The following is a 27473-nucleotide window of genomic DNA, read 5'->3' on the forward strand; positions in this document are numbered from 1 at the left end:
AGCACTAAGGAAGGGAACTATGCTATATGAAAGTAATTCTCTTACAAAGATTTTAAAATTTGAAAAAGAAATCTTACAATGACATTTCTAAAATATAAATGTTTGGATTTTTTTTTGTCAAAAGTGTCTGATCTAATATATACTTTTCTTTTTGTAGTGCTCCTGGAAGTGGCCCCATGTTCAAGTCAACAACTGTTACTGTGAAAGAAAATTGTAATGAAATTTCCCAAAGAGTTGTTGTGGATGCAGTTAATAACCAGGAAGATTTCAAATATACTTTGATTCATAGTGAAGAGAGTACTAAAGATGTTACTGCTGTTGCTGCAGATCCAGAAAGTGCAAATATTACAGCAAAAAATAACCAACTTGGGGATCAAGCCCTAGGAATCCACAGACACAAAATTGGCTTTTCTTTTGCATTTCCAAAGAAAGCGTCAGTGAAGCTGGAGTCCTCAGCTGCAGCCTTCTCTGAATACAATGATGATGCCTCTGTGGAAAAAGGATTTAGCAGAAAAAGTAGATTTGTCCCTGGTGCTTGTCATCTTCAACTATCTTCACCAACAGATGTTCTTTTGAGTTCTGAGGAGAAAGCTAACTCTTTTCATCCACCAGAAGGAATGTGCATTGACAAAGAAACTGCTCAAACTCAAGAGATGAAAGAAGTTTCTAGTGAAAAAGATACATTTTTATTACCTTCATTTTGCCAGTTTCAAATCCCTTTATCTTCTGATGCAGATAATTGCCAAAATTCAGTCCCATTAACAGATCAAATACCACTGGAAGATGTTATTGCTAATGAAGACATAACTATGAGTGATAACAGTTCTGAATTGTTAGGAAATAAATCCACAGTTCTTGATTTAGCTAATGATTGCTTATCTTTGCAAGCTACCACAGAAGAAGTTGTTAAGAACAATGAGTCTACAGTTGAAGTTGCAAATAAAAATCATGGCCCTGAGATGTTGGCCCCTTCAAATTTTGAAGAGGAAAATATAAGCTTACATAAAAAAACAGATTTATCCAAAAGATCATGTGAGCCCTTTGTACCGGTTCTTAACAAAGATGGATCCACAATCCTTCAGTGGCCATCAGAAATGCTGATTTATACAACTACTCAACCATCAATTTCCTATAGCTGTAATCCTCTCTGTTTTGACTTCAAGGCCACTAAATTAAACAACAATCTAGATAAAAATAAGCTGCCCTTAAATGATCTTTCTTTTCAGCAGAAAGGAGAAGACATTTGCAAGAGACCAGTTTCAGAATGTAAGAACACATCTGTTGCGGGACTCATTGATTATGATATTGGAGGTAGCAGAAATGAAGGGCCCCAAGTCACTCCTCCTTCAGTTGATGATAGTCTCTTCAATAACTGTAATTCTGGGAAAAATGAGACTATGGGTCCGAGGAATAAAAATATTTCCTGTAGGATCAGAAAAACAAAAAAACACAATTTTACCAAAAATCAAATGAAACAGGATACTCTAGATGGGAAATATAACAAAATAAGGTTGAAAGATAGTCATGAACACTGGTTCCATAAAAGTAGAAGGAAGAAAAAAAGAAAAAAATTATGTCAGCATCACCATGGGGAGAAAACCAAAGAATCAGAAATTAGCTTCAAAATGGAATCAGAAAATAGGTACACTGATATAACTAGGAAAAATCTACTGGAAACAATTTCAGAAAAGCACTGTCTAGCTGCAGAGCAATTATTGGACTCACACCAGTTACCTGATAAAAGGCCCAAATCATCATCCATATACTTAAGTGACAATGAAGAAATGTGTAAAGCCCAGAACACTGAATATAATAGTAATGATGCGATCAGTTCTAAAAATCACGGTACAAAGAACTCAGTTGTTTTAAATGAACAACCCAATCCAACAATGATACATTCTGGGAAACATAATTTAACTTACTCCAGAACTTACTGTAGTTGGAGAGCCAAAATGTCCAGCTGCAGTCAGGATCACAGATGCCTAGTTCTTCAAAATGACATGAGCTGCCTGAGTCAGAACCAGGCTGTTAAAAGAGGTTCTAATTCTCTCATTAACGAATCAGAAAGATTCCATCGAAAACGTAGACAACATTCATATTCTTATTCTTCAGATGAAAGCTTAAATCGACAGAATTATTTACCAGAGGAATTTTGGAGACCACCACGGGCTTCTGCTCCCTGTAAGCCTAAAAGGAAGCGGAGGAGAAAAAGAAGTCGATTCCATATCGGAATTGAAGCTTTTGAACTCAGAGAGAACCCCGATTATCCCAGGAAAGGCAATTCTTCCTTAGGTCAGCAGGATGAGTTAGTAAGCCAAGACCAAAAAGGGGACATAAAACCACAGGACACTGCGAACCCTGGGAGGAACTCAGACCAAACAGATCAAGGAGAAGACAAGCAAACTTTGCACCCGGGCAGTCCCCTTCCTCCTGAAGCCGGTGGAGGGGCTGAGCGTTTAGCTCTGGAAACCACTTCTGGGGCCTCGGCAGACACTTCCCACGAACACGCCACATCTGTCCACGAAGCCAGCGCCCCAGCGAAAGAAGAAATGGACAATGCCTTGCTGGAACACAAAGAAAGAAGTGAGGATATAAATACGCAGGAGAAGCAAATTCCTTTCAAGGTGCCTCACCCTGAAAGGAACCTGAGACCGCCACAACCGAAATCCCACCTGTGCCATTACGAACTGGCGGAGGCCCTCCCGCAAGGAAAGATGAACGAGGCGCCCGCGGAGTGGCTGCGTTTTAATTCGGGAATCCTTCACACACAGCCGCCCTTACCGTTCAAGGAAGCACACGTCAGCGGTCACACCTTTGTAACGACGGAGCAAATCCTGGCTCCCTTAGCTTTACCGGAACAGGCACTACTGATCCCAATAGAAAACCACGAGAAATTCCGAAATCTGCCCTGCGAGGTCTACCAGCACATCCTCCCGCCCAACATGCTGGCCAACAAGGTCAAATTTACGTTCCCCGCAGCGGCCCTCCCACCCCCTAGCACACCTCTGCAGCCTCTGCCTCTGCAGCAGCCCTTCTGTTCTACCTCTGTAACCACGCTCCACCACGCGGTTCTGCAGCAGCACGCGGCCGCCGCCGCAGCCGCAGCAGCCGCCGCGGCCGCGGGGACCTTCAAAGTGCTTCAGCCCCACCAACAGTTTCTGTCCCAAGCTCCGGCTCTCACCAGAACATCCTTACCTCAGATCTCAGTAGGACCGGTCGGACCCCGGCTCTGTCCTGGGAACCAGCCACCTTTTGTTGCTCCTCCTCAGATGCCAATCATTCCAGCTTCGGTTCTTCATCCTAGCCATCTGGCTTTCCCACCTTTACCCCATGCCCTCTTTCCTTCTCTGCTTTCCCCACACTCTGCTGTCATCCCACTACAGCCCCTCTTCTAGTCATCGCCACAGGAGGGAGAGAAAATGTTCCTGTGAAAACAATTGCTATGTGCGTAAATGCTCATCTACGTGGATAATTAATTTCCTACTTAAAGGGTGGAAATAAACTAGCCAAGATACTGGCCTCATTGATATAAAATGATTTACTGTAAGTGTAATGATGCAAATAAATTCTTAAGTTTCTGATATATAATATTATTAAGGCACTGAATAGTTTGCAAACCAATACAATATATGCTGTATATTAAGATGGTGTCTTAAGAGTATGTATAATGTACATAAAATATATTTATAGTACTGTAATTTATGTTGTAAAGTATGCTCCTTGTTTTTTTTTTTTTAACCTTTGTGTATTTGCACCTATTTAATGTTTAGACAAAGCTGATGGCACCACGTTTTGTACCATGTTCCTTGAAAATGTAAATTCAGTGAAATATATCTCTTGCAATAAATTTTTGTTAAGTATTTAAGTAAATCAAACTTTGTTTTAGTTCGTTTTCACTGTCCTGGGAATGTATAGTAACAGTAGGTTTTGGATTTACATTGTTTCTTCTGTACATTGGCATCTCTGAGTCTCAGAGGCTCAACAAAATACCTTTGGAGCTCTATCAATACTTAAACTGTAATACCTTCCTTTGGAATAAGTATAACAGGACCATTTGTTTTTCTGTTTGTTCTAATGTTGCTTATACTCAGAGTTTACTATATTTCTTGAACTACTGGCCCTCTAGATAATAAACCATGGAAATTATGTTAAAGTAATGTTAGTATTGAGGGGGGGGATAACTCAAAAATATGCAAGTACATAGTATTCTTTCAGAAACTGTGCAACAGCACTAGTAGACAAGAAATAGCAAATAAACAATATGAATTCTTACAACATTTTTGTATGCCAGAATTCTCGAATGTATTATGTTTATTTTTAATTGATACAGGAAATATATGTATATAATAATATTGGTGTGGATTAAGGAATGGGTTTAATTAATAAATCACTCCCCATATATAACATCTTGGGCAGAATGGCATAAACACAATCTGTATCTGGATATACTCTTTAATTGAGAATCTGGAAATGGGAAGGAGAGTAAATAAATAGCCCTTCCTTCTGCAAATCTAGAAAGATGTTTGTATCGTATTTCCAAATCACCCAGGAACTGTTAGAAAATTTCCATCACCCTTCCAGAGTCTGCTTTATTCTCAATGACCTCTGCCTGATCATTCACTGAAGGGCTTCTACATGTACTAAAAAATAGAATTATTCAATAGAAAACTAGGAATGTCACACTCTTCCGATATGGATGCTTTCCAATATGTACCTACCCCAGTCCATGCCACTGGGTAAGACAAAGTCTTTGTGCCCAGTCGAGGGAGTCCACCCAACCATGTGAAATGATGAAGGATTATGGCAGCCTGGCAATGAATCTCAGCATCAGAGAGGCCATGTGAGTTCTTCCAAAGGGAGAGCAACAATTAAGTGATGTTCTACTGAAGAAATGCTATTTCCTATAACTACTATAGGAATGGGTTATCCTAAATAATAATGAGTATAAATGAATATTCCCATCACAGAATAATCTATATTAAACTCTATTTTAAATAGAGAAATAAGGGGGAAAATCTAGGTTGTAAACAAGTAAACTTTCTTGATTATTTGCCATAATAATAATAGATGTCAATGTTTTCCTGAAAAACAGTTGTGAGAGACTGCATATGCCCTTTTTATATTGACAAACGAGGATACAAATAGTAAGGGAAGCAATTCCATTTCAAATGTTCTGAGAAAACATATTCCAAAATTGGGAACTAAAATTGGAAAAGAGGAATTTTCCACAAGCAAAATGTTTAAAACAATCTTTGAAGATAAAATAGATGGGAATATCTACTGGGGAATGCTGACCCAGTTTGTTTTTCATCTGTCATATCAGGATCATTGCTTCTGCTGTTTAAAATCAAACCAAGTGTTTGATTTTAAAATATGCAGGCTGTCTCTCTTCTTTTGTTATCTTCTGTCATCCCAACATGTTCGTCCCTTACCTCCTGTTCTTATTCTTTAATTCCTTCTTTCTCTGATCTTTTCCTTCTCAATTTGACTGTAGACATCATTTGTGTGTGTGTGTCTTCCATTTTTCTTTCTCCATGTTGCCATTCCTTATATTTCTTTCTTCAAAATTCTGTTGCTCTCCTCCATTTCTTTTTGTTAAATGATATGGTCAGGCATGCTTTAACTCTTTAGTGTAACAGAATATGCTTGCTTGCTTATGGTCAAATTATTAGTTAGATGACAGAGATTTCTGAAAAGTTTGAAGAGGTAAGTTGTCAGTTAAAACTATTGAAACTCAACTTGACAGATAAATGAATTGGTTCTCATGGATATCAACGGCTGGAGAAGAAATGAAGGATAGTTAAGCACGTCCACATCATTCAGATTCTAAATAATTCGTCTGAATACTTGATATATTTGATCAGAGATGCTTACATAGTTGGGACATCTGTTACACATTGAGAACTCAAAATGGATATATGATGAGACCCTTGTTACTTATTCTGAAAACATCAACCCCAGAATCAAGTGAGTCAAGCTGATGGACTGAAAATCAACAATGAGCAAAGCAATCAGGTTAAGTCAGGGTAGACTCAACATGCAATGAGGCAGTCAGGGGACCATTAGGCATGTGCATATTGATGGTAGCAGGAGTCGGGCTTGAGAACAGGCATACACTGGCAATAGGTTTGGGCCCTGTATGATGGCTTGTTCATAAATTCTGGAGCTGAAATTCCAGTCCTATCCAGGAATAAATTATTGTAGACTCTATATGTTGGGAAATTTAAATGATTCCAACACTATCTCTCATACACCATCTCTAGTCTGTTAGTTACAAGCATTGCTATAGTATTTGTTATTGTAGAGATGAATGATTTGGAATATAGAATAAATCTGAACATGAAAAGTAACTGTAGCCAAATAAGAAACAGATTCACATTGGATGACAGTAAGGGAACTCATTTGTAACTTCAGCTGCCATCTCTCTCTTTCACATATATCTAGCTATTTGGGTATATAGATATAGATGTATCTCCAAATTCTTTTATGAGTTGAACAGCAATATCAGACTGTCCACAGGGTGTCTCAATCTGAGTATCTGCCAAGTATTTGAACTCAAAACTCAAACTCAAGATCCTTTATTACAGATACCACTGAAACCTGGTCTTTGTCTTGTGTTTCTAAACTCTAAGAATGCCATTATAAAAAACAAAAAACAAACCAAAAAAAAGGTGTTTTTTCAAAATCCTTTTTTTCAAATCAGAAGCCAGAGTGTCATGCCTACATCAAATCAATCAATGAACCATTTTGGCTCTATTTCCTTACTTTTTTCTCTCTCAATTTTTTCCTGCCTGTACACTCTGTATCATTCTAGTCCTAGTAGACCATAAGCTGAGTTGCTTACTTGGTGTTATAAATTAATGTGTCTTTCCTCAATTTCTCATTCCTACTATCCATCCTCTCCTCTGCTGCCATGGATACATTTTTAAAATGCAAACTTTTTATGACACTTCCTACTTTAAAACCTATTATAAATTTGTAACCACTCTCAATATAAACATCAGAGTCTTAAGAATGTCATGGAAAATCTATGGTGAATTAGTTGGTCTCCTCTCTATTTAGGACCACCCAGTCCAGCACTCCTCAGAAGCCATTTTAATTTACTTAGTTACAATTATTTTTAACTTTGTGTGATCATGTTCTGTTATCCTGAATGCCTTCCTCCCCATGTTTATCTTTAGTTAGATAACTGATAATGTGTCACACTCAACCTGAGTGGAAGTCTCTTTTTGGAATTCTTCCCTGGGTTCCCTCTCTCCCCAGATAAATTAGTTTCCTGTCCTCTAGTCTCACATAGCATGCTGTGTCCAAATTTTCTTATCAATATTGGGTTGAATATATTACCTTGTTTGTCAAACTCCCTAGATTAAGAACTCCTTGAGGCAATATAACATGTGGCTAATAAGAAACCCTCAGTTAAAGTTTGTTCAAAGATAGGGGGAAAATGAGTTAGAAAGAATGTAATTAACCCATGCAGACTGTATTACAAAATTCCAGAATTATTATCCATTTTTACTCCAAAATGATCCAAAATCCATTTAAATGAAAATGTAATTTTCTCCAAAAACTAGCACTTCAAGACACCATTTAGCATGAAGAACTTCCTTTATTTTTTTTTATTTTTTAAAAGATTTTATTTATTAAAAAATAAATTTATTTGAGAGAGAGAGAGAGAGAGCATGAAACGGGAGTAGGTCAGAGGGAGAAGCAGACTCCCCATGGAGCTGGAAGCCTGATGTGGGACTATTTATGGACTCCAGGATCATGACCTGAGCCAAAGGCAATGGTTTAACCAACTGAGCCACCCAGGGGCCTGAAGAACTTCCTTTAAAAGGAGCTATGAATCATTTAAAAGAGAACTCCATGTTTAATAATCGAAGTATGACTTGAACCCTTTTCCCACCCCAGGAGGAAGGCATAAGCTTCACTATGTCTATCATCTATCTGTCCGTCTGTCTTTCTATCCTTTCACCTTTCTTTTAGTACTTGTCATCAAACATTAGACCTTAGATTTGAGGGATAAATAAATGAATAAGAGCATCCTGTTACTCAGATATTCAAGTCCAGAAAAAAAATAAAAAAGAGCAAACCTGCAAAATCCTATATTTAGCCATCCAGTTTGCTATCTCATTATTAGTCAAGCAAAATGGTTTGAATTTATATTCACTGATGCCCTTTTCTCCCCACTGTGTGGCAGTCTCCATTTCTCATTCTTTTTACTTGTTTTCCCCTCTGCTTATTTGCCTAGCTGAGCCACTGTCCTGGAAGTGAAAGTTGCCACCAGGGATGCTTTCCAATAAACTGTTTATTTTCTCTCACAAATAAAATTAGATAAAAGTTTAAGGCTTACTTATATCATCAGCTGAGGCCCAGGATCCTGCATGAGAGGCAGCAGGAAAAAGCTATGCGACATGTTCTGAGGTGTCGAACACGCCTGAAATCTAGCCCACCACCCACCAGCTCCATGGACTGTGTCCTCCTCCCCTATGCAGCACTGTCTGCATTGGTACAGAGGAAGAGACTTTTGTTTTGTTTAGTTTCCACACAAAGGCACCATTGCTCACTTTGCTGAACGCCTCGAGTGAGGTCCTTTTATTTATTCATAAATGTATCTTGTAGACTAGCACCTGCCCTCAGCCATCAGTACTTGAGAACATGAGCTGAGAATCTGCTTGAAACTGGAAGCTCCAGGCAAAGAAAAAAAAAAAAAAAATGGAGAGTGTAACACACTTTACTTCTGTTTCTCATCTCCTAAAATCTTACCTTTAGTTAATCTAATATTTTTTACCTGTTGTATCATTTTGTGCTAATATTTTGAATATATTGTTCACATGTCTTACTATTATTTTCCTTTTTTTTTGGATTCTGGTTTTAATTGCTACATTTTATTTTTTTATAAATTTCTCTCCATTGTTTTATAGAGCATCTTCTTTATATCTTCAGTATCTTCATACTATTTAAAATAAATTTTGGGTGGCTCGGTCAGTTAAGCGTCTGCCTTCTGCTCAGGTCTTGATCCATCCCAGATTGCCCATATTGAGTCTGCGTCAGGCTCTCTGCTCGCGGAGAGCCTACTTCTCCTTTTCCCTCTGACCTGCCCCTTCTCATGCTCTCTCTCTCACTCTCACTCTCAAATAAATAAATAAAATCTTTAAAAACATTTAAAATAAATTTTAGATTTTAAAATATAGATCTCATCACATTTCCATTGAATTAATCATAATTTTTGTTTAATATTGTTTCCATGTTTTTATATTGATTATCTCTAAGACTATTTTAATTCCCTCATCAAATATAAATTCTATTTTATTCTTTAATACATTTATAAGTAATATAGGCAGGAAGTATCAGTTTTTTGAGAGGTACCCATACACTAAGTGAAGGAGTTTTGAAGGCAGGACTTAGATATACCCTTCAGTTTTCTCCAAACAGGTTCTCCTATTCTCTTATATATTTAATTTCTATAACCAGCAACTATTCCCAGAACTGAATTTTCATCACACTTTATAAGAACTAAAATTCAGTGAGCTAGAGGCAAGATTCTAATGTCTGTGTATGAAACAGCCCATTTCTTCTTGGGTCATTGCCTTAGTTCAACAACTGGACTGCTAGCTGGCAAACCCTCTCAATGAATAAACAAGCTCATTGGTTACCCTACTTAGTCCAAGGTCCACTTTATACAACACTAGATCTTCAGCTCCTTCCAAGCTACTGTCATTTTGTGTCCTGAAGAAATTACATGCCACCTGGTGTTCTATAGCTCTCAATTACACTGCTTTTGTGTTGTTCCCTTTTACATTGCTCCCAAATGATCCAGCCTCTTTTTATTGCCTAAACTTGCTACCTGAACACTGTGTCTTTATTCTCCTAATTGTACTTATTGAAACTAACCTATGTACCTAAGTTGATTATGTCAGTTCTAAATGTTCATTGACTTATATTACACATTAGCTCCTTATTAACAAATTGCCATCATTTCTTAAACTCAAATCCAATATTTTAGCTACCTTAATGTTGCAGCCTATATTAACTTTACAACACACTTGAAAACTAAGTTTCAGATTAATGTTTTGAGTTTCAACTAGTCTACTCACATTTTCAACATATTTTTTAATCAAAATTATTTTACAAGTGGCTATTCCTTTAACTTATGGAAGTTTGTAAGACATTAATCCTCACATTAAAATGATAAAACTAAAATTGGTGATAGATTTTGTTAAGAGGCTTCCATCCCCAGAACAGTTTTCCTGAAACAAAAGTGATAGAAATGATAGAAGTATGTTCTGCTGAGATGAGATTTCTATTTTCCATCCTGAAATGCAACTATTCTGACTATGACCTTTGTGCAGTTACACTGTTTCTTAGGTAAAGTGAAACATAATGTAATATTTTAAATACATTTTAGGTACTAGCAACTTTAACTGCATTTTGTATGCCCAAGAATTGCCAAAATGATTCCCTTTCTGCTGTGTTAACATATAATACTATTTTGACAGTATCTTTTGAATTTATTTGTGAAATTGAGAATCAGAATGTTTTTGCAGTATTCACAAGACATACATTATTTTTCTCATATACATAATTTCTAAACATGACAACATAGAGGGCACTCTCCAGAAATGCATTTGTATCCTGGTAAACCTAGCTACAGCTGGAGGTAGCTATTAAAGCTGATTATGGCTACATTGTCGAGTTGCTAGAGTCCACATCTATGTCAAGAATAGCTTATGCATTTTGACTGGACAATGAGTTTACTAATAGTGAAGATGTTTTTAAAAACGGCTTTGAATATGGAGTTTTAAGTGAATAAAAAAATAAAATTTTCTCTACATGAAAAAATAACACATTATAGTACTTCCATACACAAACTTAAATCCACCCATAAACTGTGAGCTCAGAGCTTAGTGATACGAAGAGTTTTGTTGTTGTTGTTGTTCTAAATCTCATGAGTTGTTACATGGAAGCTTGGAAGCTGCTTTATTTTTTATTGGTGTGTGTATGTGTGTGTATGTGTGTTATAATTTTTTTAATTTAATTTTTTCAGTGTTCCAAAATTCATTGTTTATACACCACACCCAGTGCTCCATGCAATATGTCCCTCCATAATACCCACCACCAGGCTCACCGAACCTCCCACTCTCCTCCCCTCTAAAACCCTCAGTTTGTTTCCAAGAGTCCACAGTCTCTCGTGGTTTGTCTCCCCCTCCAATTTCCCCCATAAGATGCTTTATAGTACTGTATGCTTGCTCCCTTTTCCCTGGGAACCAGTGTATATTGTACTGCATGCTAATAACTGCCTGGAACTTCTGGACATGGTCCCTCTGACAATGCTTCTCTCTCTCCAAGAGGAGTATCTAAGCGGGTTACTTGCTCTCAGATGTGCTAGATTTTTCTCGTCTTCAGATTTTTAACTTGTTTTCAGTGATACTAAGTGCCATTCCTGCTTCAGCAAATAATACATTTTTGAAGTCCAAATCATTCAGTTAGCATTAGCATCTAGGGGGAGTACTGGCACACTGTTCCCATCTGGGAGCCACTCCTAATTCCACAGGAGTGCAGAGCTCATGGCATTGGTATTCCAAGTCTGTAGAAAAAGTTTTGGTGTCTCTAGGCATCCTTTGTGGAACACACACACACACACACACACTCCCAAGAACTACATGATGGTCTGTGTCTGGAATTCCTGGATGTTGTCTTCTTAACAGGATGCTACTCTCTGTCTCTCCACAGTCACTATCAAGAGGAGGAATGGGATATATTCTCAGGTACATGTAGTTTAATATGGAAAAACATAGTTCCTAATTGCTTGGAGAATTGTAAGATGCCTTCCTTTTTCACATCATCAATAAATCTCATGTTTCCTTAGGTCTTCCATGAAAAATGCCATGACACTATTCTAGTTAATAATTGAATACATATTCAGCCAAGGTTGTTTGTCCTCAGTTTTGATCAGTGATGAGAAGATGGAATTAAGTACTTATGCCTAATAATATAATTTCAGCCTATGACTGTACTACACTTTTCTTTGAGATACCCTTTCAATTTAATACCTCATTTAGGCAAACTTGTCTCTTATAATCATTTACGTCTAAAATGTTCCATGGACCCGAAAGCTCTGGAAAGATGGAGAAAGAAATAAAGCCAGTCTACATTGAGTTAAAAGTCAAAAGAAGGAAGGAGATAACTAAACAGTCAATTTTAATAAGAAGGGTTATGGAATATAACACATCATAAACAATACCTTATGATAGATATTATAATAAATTAAAGGAACAAAAGAGCAAAAGGGAAATTTTGGTAGGTGAGGCTAAAATTAAAAAATGCCAAAGATAGATCATTAGGACTTTATAGCTGGGGTGATAGTCATTAACAGCTTTTAAACTCTGTATGAGAGTGGCAGATGGGGAATCTCACTAGGATTACACAGGAGAATGGGCCAATGTGGATGCATGAGTTAGGGAGCGTTGAGGATGTCAGAAGAATAAAAGCAGTTTAAGCCTGCAGCTAGCAAATAGAAGTAATGTGGATTAGATGACCTTCTGGTTAGATAACCTGGTGCTATGTAGTTGACTTTATAGGGGCAGTTTTGGGAGAGAGTGAGAGATATTTTTTAAAATGAAATTTAGATTTCTATTTTGGGCCATTAGATTGATGCAGTCATTCACAAAGTACAGAAAGACAGAAGACAGGGATGGAGGAAAGTTTACAAAGCTAAAAACCCTCTTAGAGGAATGGAAAAGACTATGTTCAAGTTTCAGAGACATTGAATTTGAGGCACTTAAGATATATATCCCGGGAGAGCAGTCTTGCAAATATTTCAATACGTAGTAGAAATTCTCGTATCTGAAACATCAGAACTGGTTTGTTGTCAGTTATTTGCTTCAAGTGGGAAAGTACACATTAAGGCATACATGAATGCGGAGACAGTCTAAAAATCATACATTAAGTCATATTATCTTATTCACCGATGTTGTACTATAGGCCCAGGACTTTTCTTTGAATATTTGTTTACCCACTGAAGTAATTGATCATCTTTTTTTATGTAGTATATGCTCAAAATAAATCATCTATGACTGCGAGACTTGTTTATTTAATGTGCACTATAAACAAATCAAAATGTTTTTTCACTATTTTCTTCAGTCTTTTCCTGTTGCCATGCCCACATCACAGTTCACATAATTTATTCAGCATCTCACCTTAATTTAGGATTTCTAAAGCATTAAGCTTCATTGTTGTGGGTATAAACCCTATCTCTCTGCGTTCATATTTCTTCATCTTACTTAATCTTGAATTAAAGTATGTAATGATAATAAATGCAACATGCACACAGTGATTTGAGAATCAACAAATCTGAATCTTGGCAAGAAAATTATCAACAGTAGTGAAAATAAGTGTAAAGGCATCCTACAGTACAGCCTATTATGTTCACATTCTCTGTTGGGATTCAGTTTTATGGAAAATATGAAATGAAGAATTTGATCACTCAGATGGAAAAACAGATCATTGGGGGAGAAAAGAAACTACTACACAGGTCTGAAGTTCAAGGGAAGTATACACTAAAGAAAATTACTTTGAAATCATCACCCCGATCATTTTAATTAAAGGGTTAGAAGGTTTAAGATTAGCCCCTGGGAGAGGATATAAAGAGAGAAGTGGATCCTGGAAATAACAATCAACATTTAAGCTTGAAAAGAGGAGAAAGAAACTAAGGAGTACACAGAGAAGAATATAAACTAGAGAATTATAGTACCATGAAAATAATGGCAAGAGATGGTTTCAAGTAAGAGTTGAGAGTTGCCAATAGCGATAAGCGGTTAAGTAAATAAGAGTAAATAAGAGCTGCATTTTTCATTTAGTGACCTAAGCCATTTTTGTTTGTCAGTTTTGATACCCTAATTTCAGTAATCATCATATATAGCACAGTTAAATTTGAGCAATGTGAGAAAAATCATTATATAAGAAAAGCTGGATTAGACTGTCATACTATACTCTATGAGAAACAATTGTGGGTACACATAAGCCCCCAAAGCTTTCATTGAACAATATGGGAAATAGGTATAAGGAAGTCAGAGGTTTTTTTTAAGGTCTAATATTTTAACTTTATATGAGATATCTGTTCTTTTACAATTCACAATGAATATAAATTTCAGTGTATTGAATATATTTAACTTGGTATCATACGATAAGGATCAAATATTTCATATTTTTTATCACTTAACATGCTTCCACTGAGATAACGTATTAAAATAATTCACAATTTATCAGTTTCATAAAGTCATTTCGTTTGTTTTCACCTTTTAATCATATAACTCAATACATTTAATAATCTTATTTTCCCCTTCACTCTTTCATTGACGAATCAAAATGTTAAGAAAAACTTCTCTGGAATAATTTCATATATTATTTCTTAGAACACAGTGAGACTTTCATTTTCCCTTGTGTCTTCATGATTGCTTTGCTTTTTTCCTTTAATTAGTGAACTATAGCTTAAGACATGTTTACAATTTATAAGGCCATCTGTAATGGTTTTATTAAAAAAGGGATATTAGTTTTAAATAAGCTGGGTTATATGTGGCATTCAACCCAGCATTTTGAACTTTCTGTAGAATGGGAGCACCAGGACTGGACTGTAGGCTCTCAATTCCTCTTCTGATCCACACAGGTACTATAGTCAAATAAAGGCAAGCTCCATGTTGAGATTTGAGGGAGGATATAAGACTCATTCACTCAGGATCAATCAAGTCTTTTCAGTTAGTCGCTGATGATCTCCTTTTGTGTCAATCAGCCTGGTGAGTTAGAATTTAGCAAAATATCCATCTACACCCTTCTAGAAATGTTTTCCCTTGCAAAGTCTGTTCTTGGACACTTCAGAGTGATGCATCCCAGGTGCCTCTACTCACCGGAGGTACATCTGTTGCAGCATATGCAGGAAAGCTGAGAACCTCACTAGAGGCTTTCCAACATTATAGGTTAGATAACCTAATGTTTTCTTTTCTTTCTTTTTTAAGATTTTATTTATTTGAGATAGAGAAAGACAGCATGAGTGGGGTGGGAGATGCAGAGGAGAAAGAGACCACCCATTAAGCAGGGAGCCCAAAACAAACCAACAAACAAAAACAACCAAAAAACAAAAACAAACAAACAAACAAACAAAAAAGCAGGGAGCCCAGTGGGGCTCCATCCCAGAACCCAGGGATCATGACATGCTCCGAAGTCAGATGCTTAACCGAATGAGCCACCCAGGCGCTTTGGTAATATAAGATTTTCTAAGAATCAGCTCTTGTGCCCCCCATTGAAGTTTCTCTATATTGAAAATAAGGTAAAAAAAGGAAAAAGGCAATGAGAAAATAGAACAAAAATTTAAAAGAACAATATTGGAATATTAATGATGAATTTATAAATATTTTCTAGTATATCACTATCTTAGGATGAATTGATTTTTTTAAAGTATTAATTGATTTTCTCATTCACCTCTTTTGACTTTCCATAATTCAATTCCATAATGCAATTGTAGTTGCCTGAGCTATATTGCAGACTTGTTGAGTCAAAACCTCTAGGGTTGACACCAAGTGGATCTGGATTTTCTCTAAGCTTGACTCAACAATTCCTACCTCTGTGAATGAGAAAATTCTTCCATTTTTATTCACCGTAATATCTGAGGAACACTGATTACAAAGTTACTCTTCGATGGCATATGTGACTATGGAATAGAGCTCTATCAGTAGCATCAGGAAAGCATGATCCATGTATACACATCATTGTGAAAATATCTTCTTGGGTTATATTCTTCAACTGGTAACATTTCAACCAAGAGGCTCATGAAAATATCTTCAGAGCTGCTCTTTTAGTTCAAGAGTAAAGTTCAGAAGACTAACAGTAGAACCAGATTTCCTATATTCTGGAGAGACACAGAGTGAGAGAGAGAGAGAGCGAGAGAGAGAGAGAGCTGCTGGGGAGAAAAAGGGAGAGAGAGAAGCTCAATGTCCTCACAACATACCATATAGTATTTAGAAATGCAGTCTTTGAATGGAGAGGGCTCCAGCACCAGGGTCTGCCACTTACTTTCTGTGGAATTTGGACAGCTTGGTTAACCTCTCTGGACCTCTCTTTTTCCTAAGTAAAATAGAAATATAATACCTACCTCACAGTTTTGTCAAAATGATAATAAAATCAAGTGCTTACACAGTTCTGGCATATAGTAAGTACTCGATAATGGCAGCTATCATTTTTTTTTAAATCTTTCCTGCCTCTTTTTCATGGCTAATGAGAAGCAGAATCTGAGATAAGAATGTCTGTGAAAATGACTTATTTAAAAAGTGCTTTCAGGAGAAAGGTAATAGGAAAAACAGAAAAGAAATGTAAATCAAGAAGTATGTTATTTCCAGAAAGTTCCACAGAGAGTAAAAAAAAACCCTGATGCCTAGGGGAAAACTTGGAAGTGTAAGCTCCTCTTGAGTGTTTGTCTTGATTAGAAGCATAGTGAGTTTTCAATTCAAGCACCAATCAATCATTGGGTAAGAGTAGCCTTCAGGAAACACAAACTCTCAACCTCTTTCAACTCTCTGCAAGTGTAGGCAGAGTGGCATAAGTATTCCAAGGGAAGTTCTCAGAAAAGAGTTGCTGGTACAGACCCTTTGACATACAATTATAGAGAGGCCAGGGAAGTGGCACACACAGAGTGAAAGAAATTCCAGTGTCTGCTATACAGGCTTTATTTCCTCTTTTCCCTTTATACTTTCACTCATTTGGACCATATCACACTTTTTTCTTTGTTCTTTTTTTTAATACAGAGGATTTTCTTTCCTTTTTTAAAGATTTTATTTATTTATTTGACAGAGAGAAACACAGCGAGAGAAGGAACACAAGCAGAGAGAGTGGGAGAGGGAGAAGCAGGCCTCCCACTGAGTAAGGCTGGATCCCAGGATGCTGGGATCATGACCTGAGCCAAAGGCAGACATGTAAAGACTGAGCCACCCAGGCACCCTCTTTTGTTTTCAAATAGGGTTTATTTGACCTTCCTACTATCTGCCTCCAAAAGTTTCCAAAAATTACTTTATCTTAAGAGGAGATACTATGAAAATACTTTTATACTTTTATAAGGTAAAAGATAATTCTCCTCATGTCCCTCACATTTTTTCATGCTTTGTAAGTGAGGCACTGACTACTTTTAGTTTTGAATCATTTTTAACAATGTTTAAATAATAAACACATTGGAAAAGAATGATAGTTTCTCTAGAAAAAAGGATAGCCATGCTTACTGTCTGTTTTAAAAAATATATTTATCAGGTCCTCTAGACTCAGAATTTCTCTTATTCAATGCAACCAATTAGGTACAGATGTCATCTGATTCTTTTTCATATTAACCTGTTGGAATTGGGGTTCAGAGAAGCTGCATGAAAATGCTGATACTCAGACCATTCCTGTGAGTACGTATTGTCCTTCATCACTGACCTTAGAGTCTCCTGCTTCTATCGTAATCCATGAAATGGTGGCAGGTCAATTTGTAACCTTTGTAGTAGGTTAAATCTCAAAACCCTCACAGCTTTTGATTGAAAGGATTCCATATAATATTGTTTATATCATTTATTATTGGTTTATCTTTATTCTTGTTATTTTTTTATTTCAGTCACTTTCTCTAAGAGATTCTCTTTTCCATAAATAAAGTACACTTACGGGTGCCTGAAGGGCTCAGTTGGTTAACTGTTTGACTCTTGATTTCAGCTCGGGTCATGATCTCCGGGGTCGTGGGATGAAGCCTACTGTGGGGTTCCTCACTCAGCAGAGAGTCTGCTAAAGATTCTCTTTCTCCCACTGCCTCTGCCAGTCCCTCCTGAACTCTGTGTCTCTCTGTCTCTCCCTTTCTCTCTAAAATAAATCTAAAAAAAAAGGTAAAATTAAAGGAAATGCTTGTCTCAAAATAGTTGAAGAAAAATTATTTCTATGTCTTAGAATACACGGTTTATTCAGAAAAGAAAAAAATATTACAATGATAATTTTATCTATTGAATGTAACTTTTTTCTTTAATTGTATTTATATGATTATAGATGACAAGCATAATAATTCCAAAATGTCAAGGTGTTGAGGCCACAGCAATGGCACTGACTCACAAAGATAAATAAGTCCCCAGTGACCAGTATTACACAGAGGATACCAGAGATGAGCCAGAATACCTTGTGTACAGATCCCCTCATGTAAACCATCACTTTTGAACTTATTTGGGATCCCACATTTGCAAAGTCTCAACAATTAGAACAGAGATAGACAGAAAGGGGAAGTAACACTTTAAAAAATGGTGAAAGAAGGAACTAAAGCCTTGTAAATTAGGATTCTTTCAACCAATAAACAGAGTTTAGATGTTTGAGAAGTTCCTTTATAAGCCACAAAACAATATGTTGTCTTTGTTCATTTTGTAAATATGGTAGACTATCTTTTTGTGGGGAGTAAGAAGGTACTAAATTGGAAGTGGGTCAGAGACCTAATTTTTTCTTTTCGAGCTGTTACAATAACTAGGAGTATAATCCTTAATAGCAGTATCTTCCTGTGATAGGGATCTTTTTCCCCATTATAAGCAGGAAGCCAGATTAAATGATGCTTAATGAAAGGTATGACCTTATTTTATAAGGAATTACTAAATTATACCTTTACCTATCCCTGTATATCCTGATCCAGAAAACCTTAATAAGAAATTATAATAATTCTCAAAATAGCACTCAATTTAAAATAATTGGCTCAAATCTTTTAAAAGAGAACATATGTCTGGAATGGTAACTAGTATATAATACATATTACATTCTGGCACCCTCTGGATTCAGAAGATAGGGTATCACAGATGTTTTATATACTAATTATTTATACATAGATTTTAAGTGATTCTCTGTTCATCTTTACAATTTATAAATTCTAAAAATAGAAACTAACAGTGGTTTTGTTCATCTAAAATATATTTTCCAAAATTCTAATTTATTAACTTTGACTTGAAGCAATTTTTATCCTGACAGTCTGGACATAAAAATATATTGTGAATGAATGAGATTAATAGCATTGGTCAGTCTTTTAGAAAAAGAAATGTTTATAAGAAAAGCAATATAGCCTTTACTCCTTTTAGCTTCAGTCTCATGATGCTCTTGGAAAAGTAGAATGGATTTAATAATAGTGTTATGCCTTTGCTATAAATCTCTGGCACCCCCAACTGAGATATACTGCAGAAATAATATGACTGAAAGTCAGGTACAACTGCGTGCCAACAAAACACTATTCTTTCTCTAGAGGGAAAAGTAAATGAGGAGAATAAAATAAACAACATTATAGACATTGTAACTATACAAAGTTGTCAAGGAAGAGGCAAAAATGTATGCATTATTGAGCTAGTTTTAAAACAAATTATAATCACAGGCCATATTTCACATAATGCCACAATAGTGGGTAATACATAAATTATTATAGGATACTTCCTGATGTCTACCCAATAGTTTAGTTTTGTTTTGTTTTTTCCATGTGGCCACTCCTTATCCATAGAACCCTTGATGTACAAAATAATAAATCTTCCTTACTGTTTGTATCTTATGAAATTGAGCTTTTTATTTTTGATACATTTCAGCTGACTGAAATCCTCCTTGTCAGAGTTAATAATAAGATTAACTTATGCATAGGATGTATACATCTACTTATGCCCACCTCCCTCCCCTTATCAGTTGACAATCATTGATCTCTTTACTTTCTCTCTGGTTTGCCTTTGGAGAATGTTATACAATTGAAATCATACAGTATGTAGCTTTTCAATACTGACTTCTCCACAAAACAAGATGCATTTAAGTTGCATTTGTATATGTCTATGGCTTGATAGCTTATACTTTTAAACCCTCACCCATGTGCCATGACATGGATGTAGCACAGCCCAGTCACATATTGGAAGACGGATTGGTTGCTTCTAGGTTTTGGTAATTGTGAATAAAGCTGTAAACATTCATGGGATTTGTGTTATTTGTGGGAGTCTATTTCTGGGCTCTTTATGTTGTTCTATTGATCTATTTATCTGTTCTTCACCCGTATGTATCACCCTATCTTGGTTACTGTAGCTTTATAGTAACTCTTCATGTTGAATATTGTCAGTATTCCAACTCTTTTCTTCTTCAAGATTGTGCTGGCTCTTCTAGGCCTTTTGCTTTCCATGTAAAATTTAGAATCAGTTTGTCAATATTCACAAAACAGTTTGCTGAGATTTTGATTGGAATGTGTTGAATCCATAGCTCAAATTGGGCAAACTGACATCTTAATAATAGTGTGTCTTTCTACTCAAGAAAATAAAACTTTTCTCCATTTACTTAGACCATCTTTTATTTCTTTCCATTTATTAATCCTAAATTTATTTATACATCATTTTTATTGTCCTTATGTAAGTGGTTGTTATACATTGAATTTTATTCCCCCAAAACTCATAGGTTGAAGTCCTAATTCCCCTTGTGACTATATTGTGCAACAGGGCCTTTAAGAAGGTAATTAAGGTTAAATGAAGTTAAAAGGGTGGGGTCCTAATCCAACAGAACTAATGTCTTTATAAGAAGATGAGAGGTACAAGGAGTGTACACACTCAGAGACAAGGAACTGTGAAGACAGTGAGAAAACCACAGAGAGCCACAGAGATAGTTCTTACCAGAAATCGACCCTACCAGCGCTTTGATTTTGGACTTGCAGTCCCCCAAACTGTGAGAAAATAAATTTCTGTTAAGCTACTCAGTATGTGGTGTTTTATTATGGCAGCCTGAGCAGTCTGAAGCAGTAGTGTTTTAATTTCAAATGTGAATTATCCATTGCTGACATTTAGAAAAGCAATTGACTTTTGTGTACTAACCTCGCATGCCATGACCTTGCTATACTCACTTTGAATCAAGAATGTTTTGCTGATTGTTTCGGACTTTCTACATGGGCAATAACATCATCTGCAAACAAGAAGCTTTGTTTCTTTTTTTCCAATTTGTTACCTTACTATTTTTTTTTCCCTTCTTGTATTAAATAGAACTCTCAGTATAGTGTTGAATAAGAGTGGTAAAGGGGGGTCATCTTTGTCTTTTTCCTGATTTTAGGGGAAAAACATCTAGTTTCTCAAGTTAAGTATGATATTAGCTGTAGGTTTTGTTTTTTTTTTTAATGATTGGCCCACAGTTCTTGGATATTATCATCTTTTCTATTTTTTATTTTTTATCTTCTGGTATTCAGGTTGGGAATTTTCTACTAACATGTTTCAAGCTCACTGATATTCTCTTTGGCCAGATTTAGTCTACTAATGTACTCTTAAAAGTCATCCTTTATTTTTTTTAGTCTTTGATTTTTAGCACGTCCTTCTGAAACTTGCTTTGTTTCTCTGCTTACATTATGCATCTGTTCGTACATGCTGCCTATTTTTTTGCATTGGCACCTTCAATATAGTGACTATAGTGATTTTGAGTTTCCCACTTAATTATTCTAAAATCTGATTAATATTTAAATTCAGTAGTTAAAATCTCAATTTTTGGTTAGCTTGAGTCAATGGGCTGTGACTCCGAAGCATTTCATAATCCTCCTCCCTCCCTTTTTGTCTTCTGTCTTTACATAAGATAGAATGACTAGAGGGATCAGGAGTTATCTAATCGCCCTTCCCCAGGTCATATAATGCTCTGATAAAGTCATCTCCCCTGGATACTTAAGTTTTGTTATGGAGACAGCTCTGGACATATTTCAGAATGGTTACTTATTTTCTAAGTATATTTCAAAATGGGTACTTTTCTCTACCTCCTGACCTATATATTAGGGAGATTTTCTCCAACTTTCAGTGAGTACCTAGTAGGGTTGCTGAAGGTAAAACCCATCAAATTTTAGGAACTCCACTAGGACTGGGCCCCAGGAGTCTTTATCTGTCAAGCCAGTATACACTCAGCCTGCACAAATTCAACAAAATCACCAGTTAAGTGTTTTTACTGATCACTGGCTCTAGTACTTCAGCTCCAGGCAGGTTGATCATGGCCATAATTGTCTTTACTTGCTCGTCTCTCCAGATTTCTGAGGGACTGTTGTCCTACGATCTCAACAATCTGAAGGATCTAAAAAAAATAAATAAATAAAAATAAAAATAAACCCACACAAACAAACAAACAAAATAATAATTTTTGGTTTTCTCAGTTTTATCTTCTTTGAAGATGAGAGTAATGAATTCCCAACTCTTTATATGATGACTTACAAAAGTCTGTAAAAGGATGTTTTAATCTCTGTTATGTATAATTGTGAATAAAGAAACTGTAGTTCATGAAGAAATTGCCTATAAGGAATGAAAGTCTCTAAGTGAAATATAATGAAAAACATCTTAGACTTAAGATTTACTCATTATCTTCAATACCATCTTTTTTTCTGTTTGGAGATTTGTTCTTATACCAATTAGGGGTCTTTCAGGTACAAATGACAAATAGACAATTCAATTTAGCCAGAGCCAAAGATTAATATAACTGCTATGAGTGGAATTCCCTAGACCAGGTCTTCCCAGGCTTGACTGGAATCAGGATCTCAAAAATCATATTTAGGGATTTCTTTCTGCTATTGCATGAGGTAGGAGGTAAAGCACAAAGTTTGGTATCCCTATAGGATCATGTGCATACAAACTCTCTGTTCCCTCTCAACTCCAAATCCACTCTTACTGGAGTTTTTAAGATTTCTCCTTTGAAAACAGTAAGATATTAATTTTTGTCAGTATAGGGTGATATTAAGTATGGACTTAGAGAAGAGGTCATCTCTTTCTGGTTCTAATGCATTTCTATTTTTATTTTTCCAGCTCTTCTCACTATTGCCAGTATGTGTGTTGTTGGGGACAGTCCAGCTGTACATGCAGAGAAAGAGCCCTGGCTCAGTGACAACCTCAATGAAACCATTGCTATACGAACAACGCATGTCTGAACTGTGTGCCCTCCAGCCAGCTCATGATGTCCCGATGCTTCTTTCTCTTTCTTGCACCTGTCCTCCAAACTTGGCTTACCTCAGCCTAGAAGGGTTTTTTTTTTACCTTGCCACTCTCAGCCATAATTTCCTGCCCTCTTATATCCCAGAAGTGTATGCTAGCTTCAGTCCACCTGTACCCTGAAAATATGTTTCCTATTTTCCAATTAGTTTCCTGCCCACCGGCCTTAGCTCCAACTGCACCCCGGAGGAATATTTCCTGCTCGCTTGATGACTGCACACCAGCTCTTACCTGGAGCTACTCAGAGAGCTTTTCTGCCTTCCACTAGGTTAAAGCCACACTTTTCCAGTGAGGTCTGGATAATAGCCTTGGGAATTGTGCCTTTCCAAGTCTGTTCCTTCCTTAACTACTCCAGGACATCCCCAGGCTATTCATTAGACCCCTATAGAAACTCGATAATTATACTCCCTGTTTAAATTACTTTGTGGTTTTTGTCTTCTAATTGTACCCTCATTGATACAATATATCATGGTGATGGAGCATACCCCAAAGGATTATTTCAGGAAAAAGGTAATGTGATTTTTGTGTAACTCACAGATTTAAAAGGCATCATCATATAGATTTAACAGATTATATATAAAGGAATAGTATATCATTTGTTTCCTACATTATTTTCTTTAAAAATTACTATATTTAACCATAATTATGATTTCTTAGTGCTCTTTTAAATGTTTTTAACACAATTTCCCTGTGTAGATAGTATATTTAACATTGTTCCTTTCAACCCTATCCACAAAAAAAGAGAAAGACGGAGAGTGACAGAGACACATGTCCACAGCATCTGATCAATATTCATTCATAGCTTTATGAAGAGTGAGAATGAGAAGTAATATTTGAGGAACTCTGAATTTTTTAAAGTTGGCATGTTGTTATACACCTACATATGTCAATTCTATTGAGAATCATATATTTCTTATCAATTTCCACAACTTTTTTCTTATGATTAGTAATTTTGTTGAATAGTTTCACAAATTACCTTTTCTTCTTTATTAATAGAGTATGCAAAGAATTTTTTATGCCATTGCTAAGTTTGCCATTGTTCCCTTTACATTTATACCAATTTTCTATTATATGTTCAAGAATCAACTCTTAGAATTTTCACCACCCCATCATTTTTAAATTAATCAATTAATTGATTAATTAATCAATCATTATCCTTTTAATTAACATGTAATATACTATTTATTTCAGGGGTACAGGTCTGTGATTCATCAGTCTTACAAAACACTCAGTGCATTACTTTTATTATCACTTCAATAATCAGGTATCTTCTAGTGAGCATTTTAAAATAAAAAACAAAGTTTTTTCTTTCATATTAACAGGTTTTCATGTGTAAAGAGATTATGAAATATGTAATAATGAATTACAAACTTCATAAATATATGTAATAATGAATTATGGACAAACATTGCCCAGGTCCCTTTAAAAATCTGAGAAAATTCTCTGCTTTGTTTATTCAAAGAAGTATTACTCTGCTTAATACAGGAGAACTTTCTTCTCCATTCCACCAATATATTGTGGGCCAATAGTTTTTTGATTATCAGTCATATAGTCTTGACAGAAATAATCAAGAATCCAAGTTGTTGTTTCATGAAGTATTAGTAGAAACTGGCTGTCATGATGTGTATGTGTGCATGAGGGTGTGTGAGAGAAAGAGATTCTTTTTGTCTTTAACTTACGGCAACTCTTCTAATCCTACAGAATGTCTAGTCCAAGATGTTTCTCACTGTAAGCTAAAGTCCAATAATTATCTTCCCAAATGGCACAGGGATGATTTAGAATTTTAGTGGCCATCCTGGGAAGATTTTGGCATCTTAAGTACAATACATCTAACAGAAGCCTTAGAAAAAAAAGTAGGCAAAGTATCAAACCATAATAGATGGCCTTTTTTACTATTATGCTGAGGATTAAAATGAAATTCAAATCCATCATCTCCTCCCTCAAAGAACTTCTGGTAAAGGCCAAAGAAAAGAAACAACTACCCTTGAAATCATCTCAAATGCATTCTTATGCTCCAAATCTTATGCCCTACTTTAGATTCACCTCCTATTTTCATAGCTTCCATCCCTTCTCATGCTCCTCTAAATCCATGTAAGAACCACCATTTTATTCAAGATTTTCTGCATAATGCAATCTGAATTTTAGTGATTGGCTTCAAAAGACTTTCAAAATTTATTTTAAGTGTCCTTGACAGCTGACGTAAAAGAATCACTGTTCCTTATTTTTATTAATGGACTAAGACCAGAAATAGTTTATTTAATAAAAAAATAAATTAGAGTGTGAATTTTCAGACTTGAACTAATTTAATAGCAAATATTTTTAGAAGTCTTAGAAAATTGATAAGCTAAGAAACAAAGCAAACATGGCTTTTGCAGAAAATGAATTGCACTTGGAAATAGAAACAGTATCAAAGGATCATCTATAAGGTGACTATTGGCTAGGAAGGAGCATAATGTTCTGAAACTGCAGAGCTACAGTTCATCACTTGGTAGTGATTTGCCAGCTGAAGAGAGTATATTAGGTAAGGAAAGATCACTGGCTATTCAAAATGATCCAAAACTAACAACCAAAAAACAACTGAGGGAATTTCTAGGATTCACTGGTTATTGTAGATAAAGAATATTCAACTTCTCTGAAATAGTAAAATTCTTACATCATTTGACCCAGTACTTGTTACACTCTCCCCACTGAATCCTAATAAACTGTGAGAACTGAAACCCTCTACATTATAATGCAATCCTGGGAGGACAAGTAAATAGAATATTGATGCTGGGGTTCCCAAAGACAGAATTTTCCCACTTTTTTTTTTTTTTTTAAATAAAACAGTTAAAGACAATTATCTGGCCGTTAATATCTGAATGTTTTTCTTTCTTTCTTTCTTTTTTTTTTTTTTTCTCTGCAAGATATGAATCTTTGTGTCTAATCCATGCCTTCTCTTGGCCTTAAATCCAGCAGGTAATTCTTTTTGCATTTGAAAGAGTTTTGAATAGGGATATTTTGTGGAATTTACCTTGATGAACCACAGATATCTATAGCAAATATTGTTTACTACTATTATGATAGTAGTCAGATTTATCACAGAGAAAAATAACAGTTGATTATTCAGAAATAGAGTTTCCTCTGGCTATTTAAGAAGTAGTGGGATGCCTATAATTTTCCTGCACACCTCTTCCTAAGTATATTGTGTCATTGTAAAGATTTTCTAATTTGTTTTAAAGGTTTTTGCTAGTGACTTTATGTGCAGAATATTAGCCATACAATGATAAAAATAATGATAATAATAAGAATTAGAAGTAACACTTCTAAGCATATAAAATGTAGCTGAGTAATGTTTTCAGATTTATTTTTTGTTAACGTGGCTTTTTAATGAATAAAAAATAAAGAAGGTAAAACTTAAATTTAAAATACATTTTTGGGGTGCCTGGATAGCTCAGTCAGTTAAGTGTCTGCTTTAAGCTCAGATGATGAACTAGCCCCCTGTCGGGCCCCACATCAGGCTCCCAGGTTGGTAGAGAAGCTGCTTCTTCCTCTCCCTCTGTAGGTTGCTCCCCCTGCTGTGCTCTCTCTCTCTCTGTCTGATGACTAAGTAAAATCTTTAAAAGTAAATAAATAAAATAAAATAAAATACATTTTTCACATAAATACAAAGTTAAATATGAGGTCCGATTCTTCTACCAAAACCTACTAACTTATCAGGAATTTAAGATTGTTTACTATTGCATTTCTCCGTATAAATTGCGCCTATACATCTCTATCTGCACACACACACATAAATATATACACTCCCAACACAAAAGTGTACTTTAATTAATAGTAAACTGAGCTATAAATCATCATTCATTTTAATTTTATAACATATCTTTTCATACTCTTAGATAAAACTTTTTATAACTTATTATATTTTTAATTTATTGACAAAATTTTCTCCTTTTATTCATTTGTAAACCTTTCATTTTTATCTGTGTATGTTAGTTTTATGCCAGTCTCTATCCTTATGTAAATTTGCTTTCTCTCTTTCTTTGTCTCTGTCTCTCTCTTTCCCCTTCATTGGTCATACTTTCCAAGAAGTAATGTACTTTTCAAGGTAATCTCTATTATTTCACAACCAGCTTTGAGGATTGCTGTATCTTTTTTTTTCTTTTGTACAATTTTTCTATATACCGTAATTTGTTAGTTTTTCTTTTGTATTGTAGATTTTTAATCTTTAATTTTTGTTCTTGTTTCCTTCACTTAAAATGTAATGAATTCATTTACATTATCCTGTTTAGTGATAAAGATACAGCTTTGCAATATCCATAAGTTGGATTTAAGGCATTTTAATTTAAACGTTCTTTTTGTATTTAAATTTTGCTTTATTCATTCATCTGGTAACCATTGTAGAACATTGATATTAGTTTTTTTTATATATCTTTAAATCGAGTTTCACCTCTAAATTTATTGCATTTTGATCAGAATGTGCTCTGCAATATGCCTATTTAGAAGTTACTAATGTGT

General features: G+C 35.5%; 1 protein-coding gene across 1 annotated transcript in view; it reads left to right on the forward strand.

Annotated features, from left to right (window-relative positions):
• The window catches only part of ZNF804A (zinc finger protein 804A), a 278295-nt gene extending 273707 nt beyond the window's left edge, over window positions 1-4588 (forward strand). Inside the window, exon 4 of the mRNA XM_032856083.1 lies at window positions 158-4588. Within this exon, the coding sequence (XP_032711974.1) occupies window positions 158-3395 (3238 nt within the window). The 3' untranslated portion in view covers window positions 3396-4588. The remainder of the gene's footprint in view (window positions 1-157) is intronic.
• Window positions 4589-27473: the final 22885 nt, after the last annotated feature.

This window comes from Lontra canadensis, unplaced genomic scaffold (genome assembly GCF_010015895.1).
Source record: "Lontra canadensis isolate GAN:19392208 unplaced genomic scaffold, GSC_riverotter_1.0 scaffold11, whole genome shotgun sequence".
Taxonomy (NCBI): Eukaryota; Metazoa; Chordata; class Mammalia; order Carnivora; family Mustelidae; genus Lontra; species Lontra canadensis.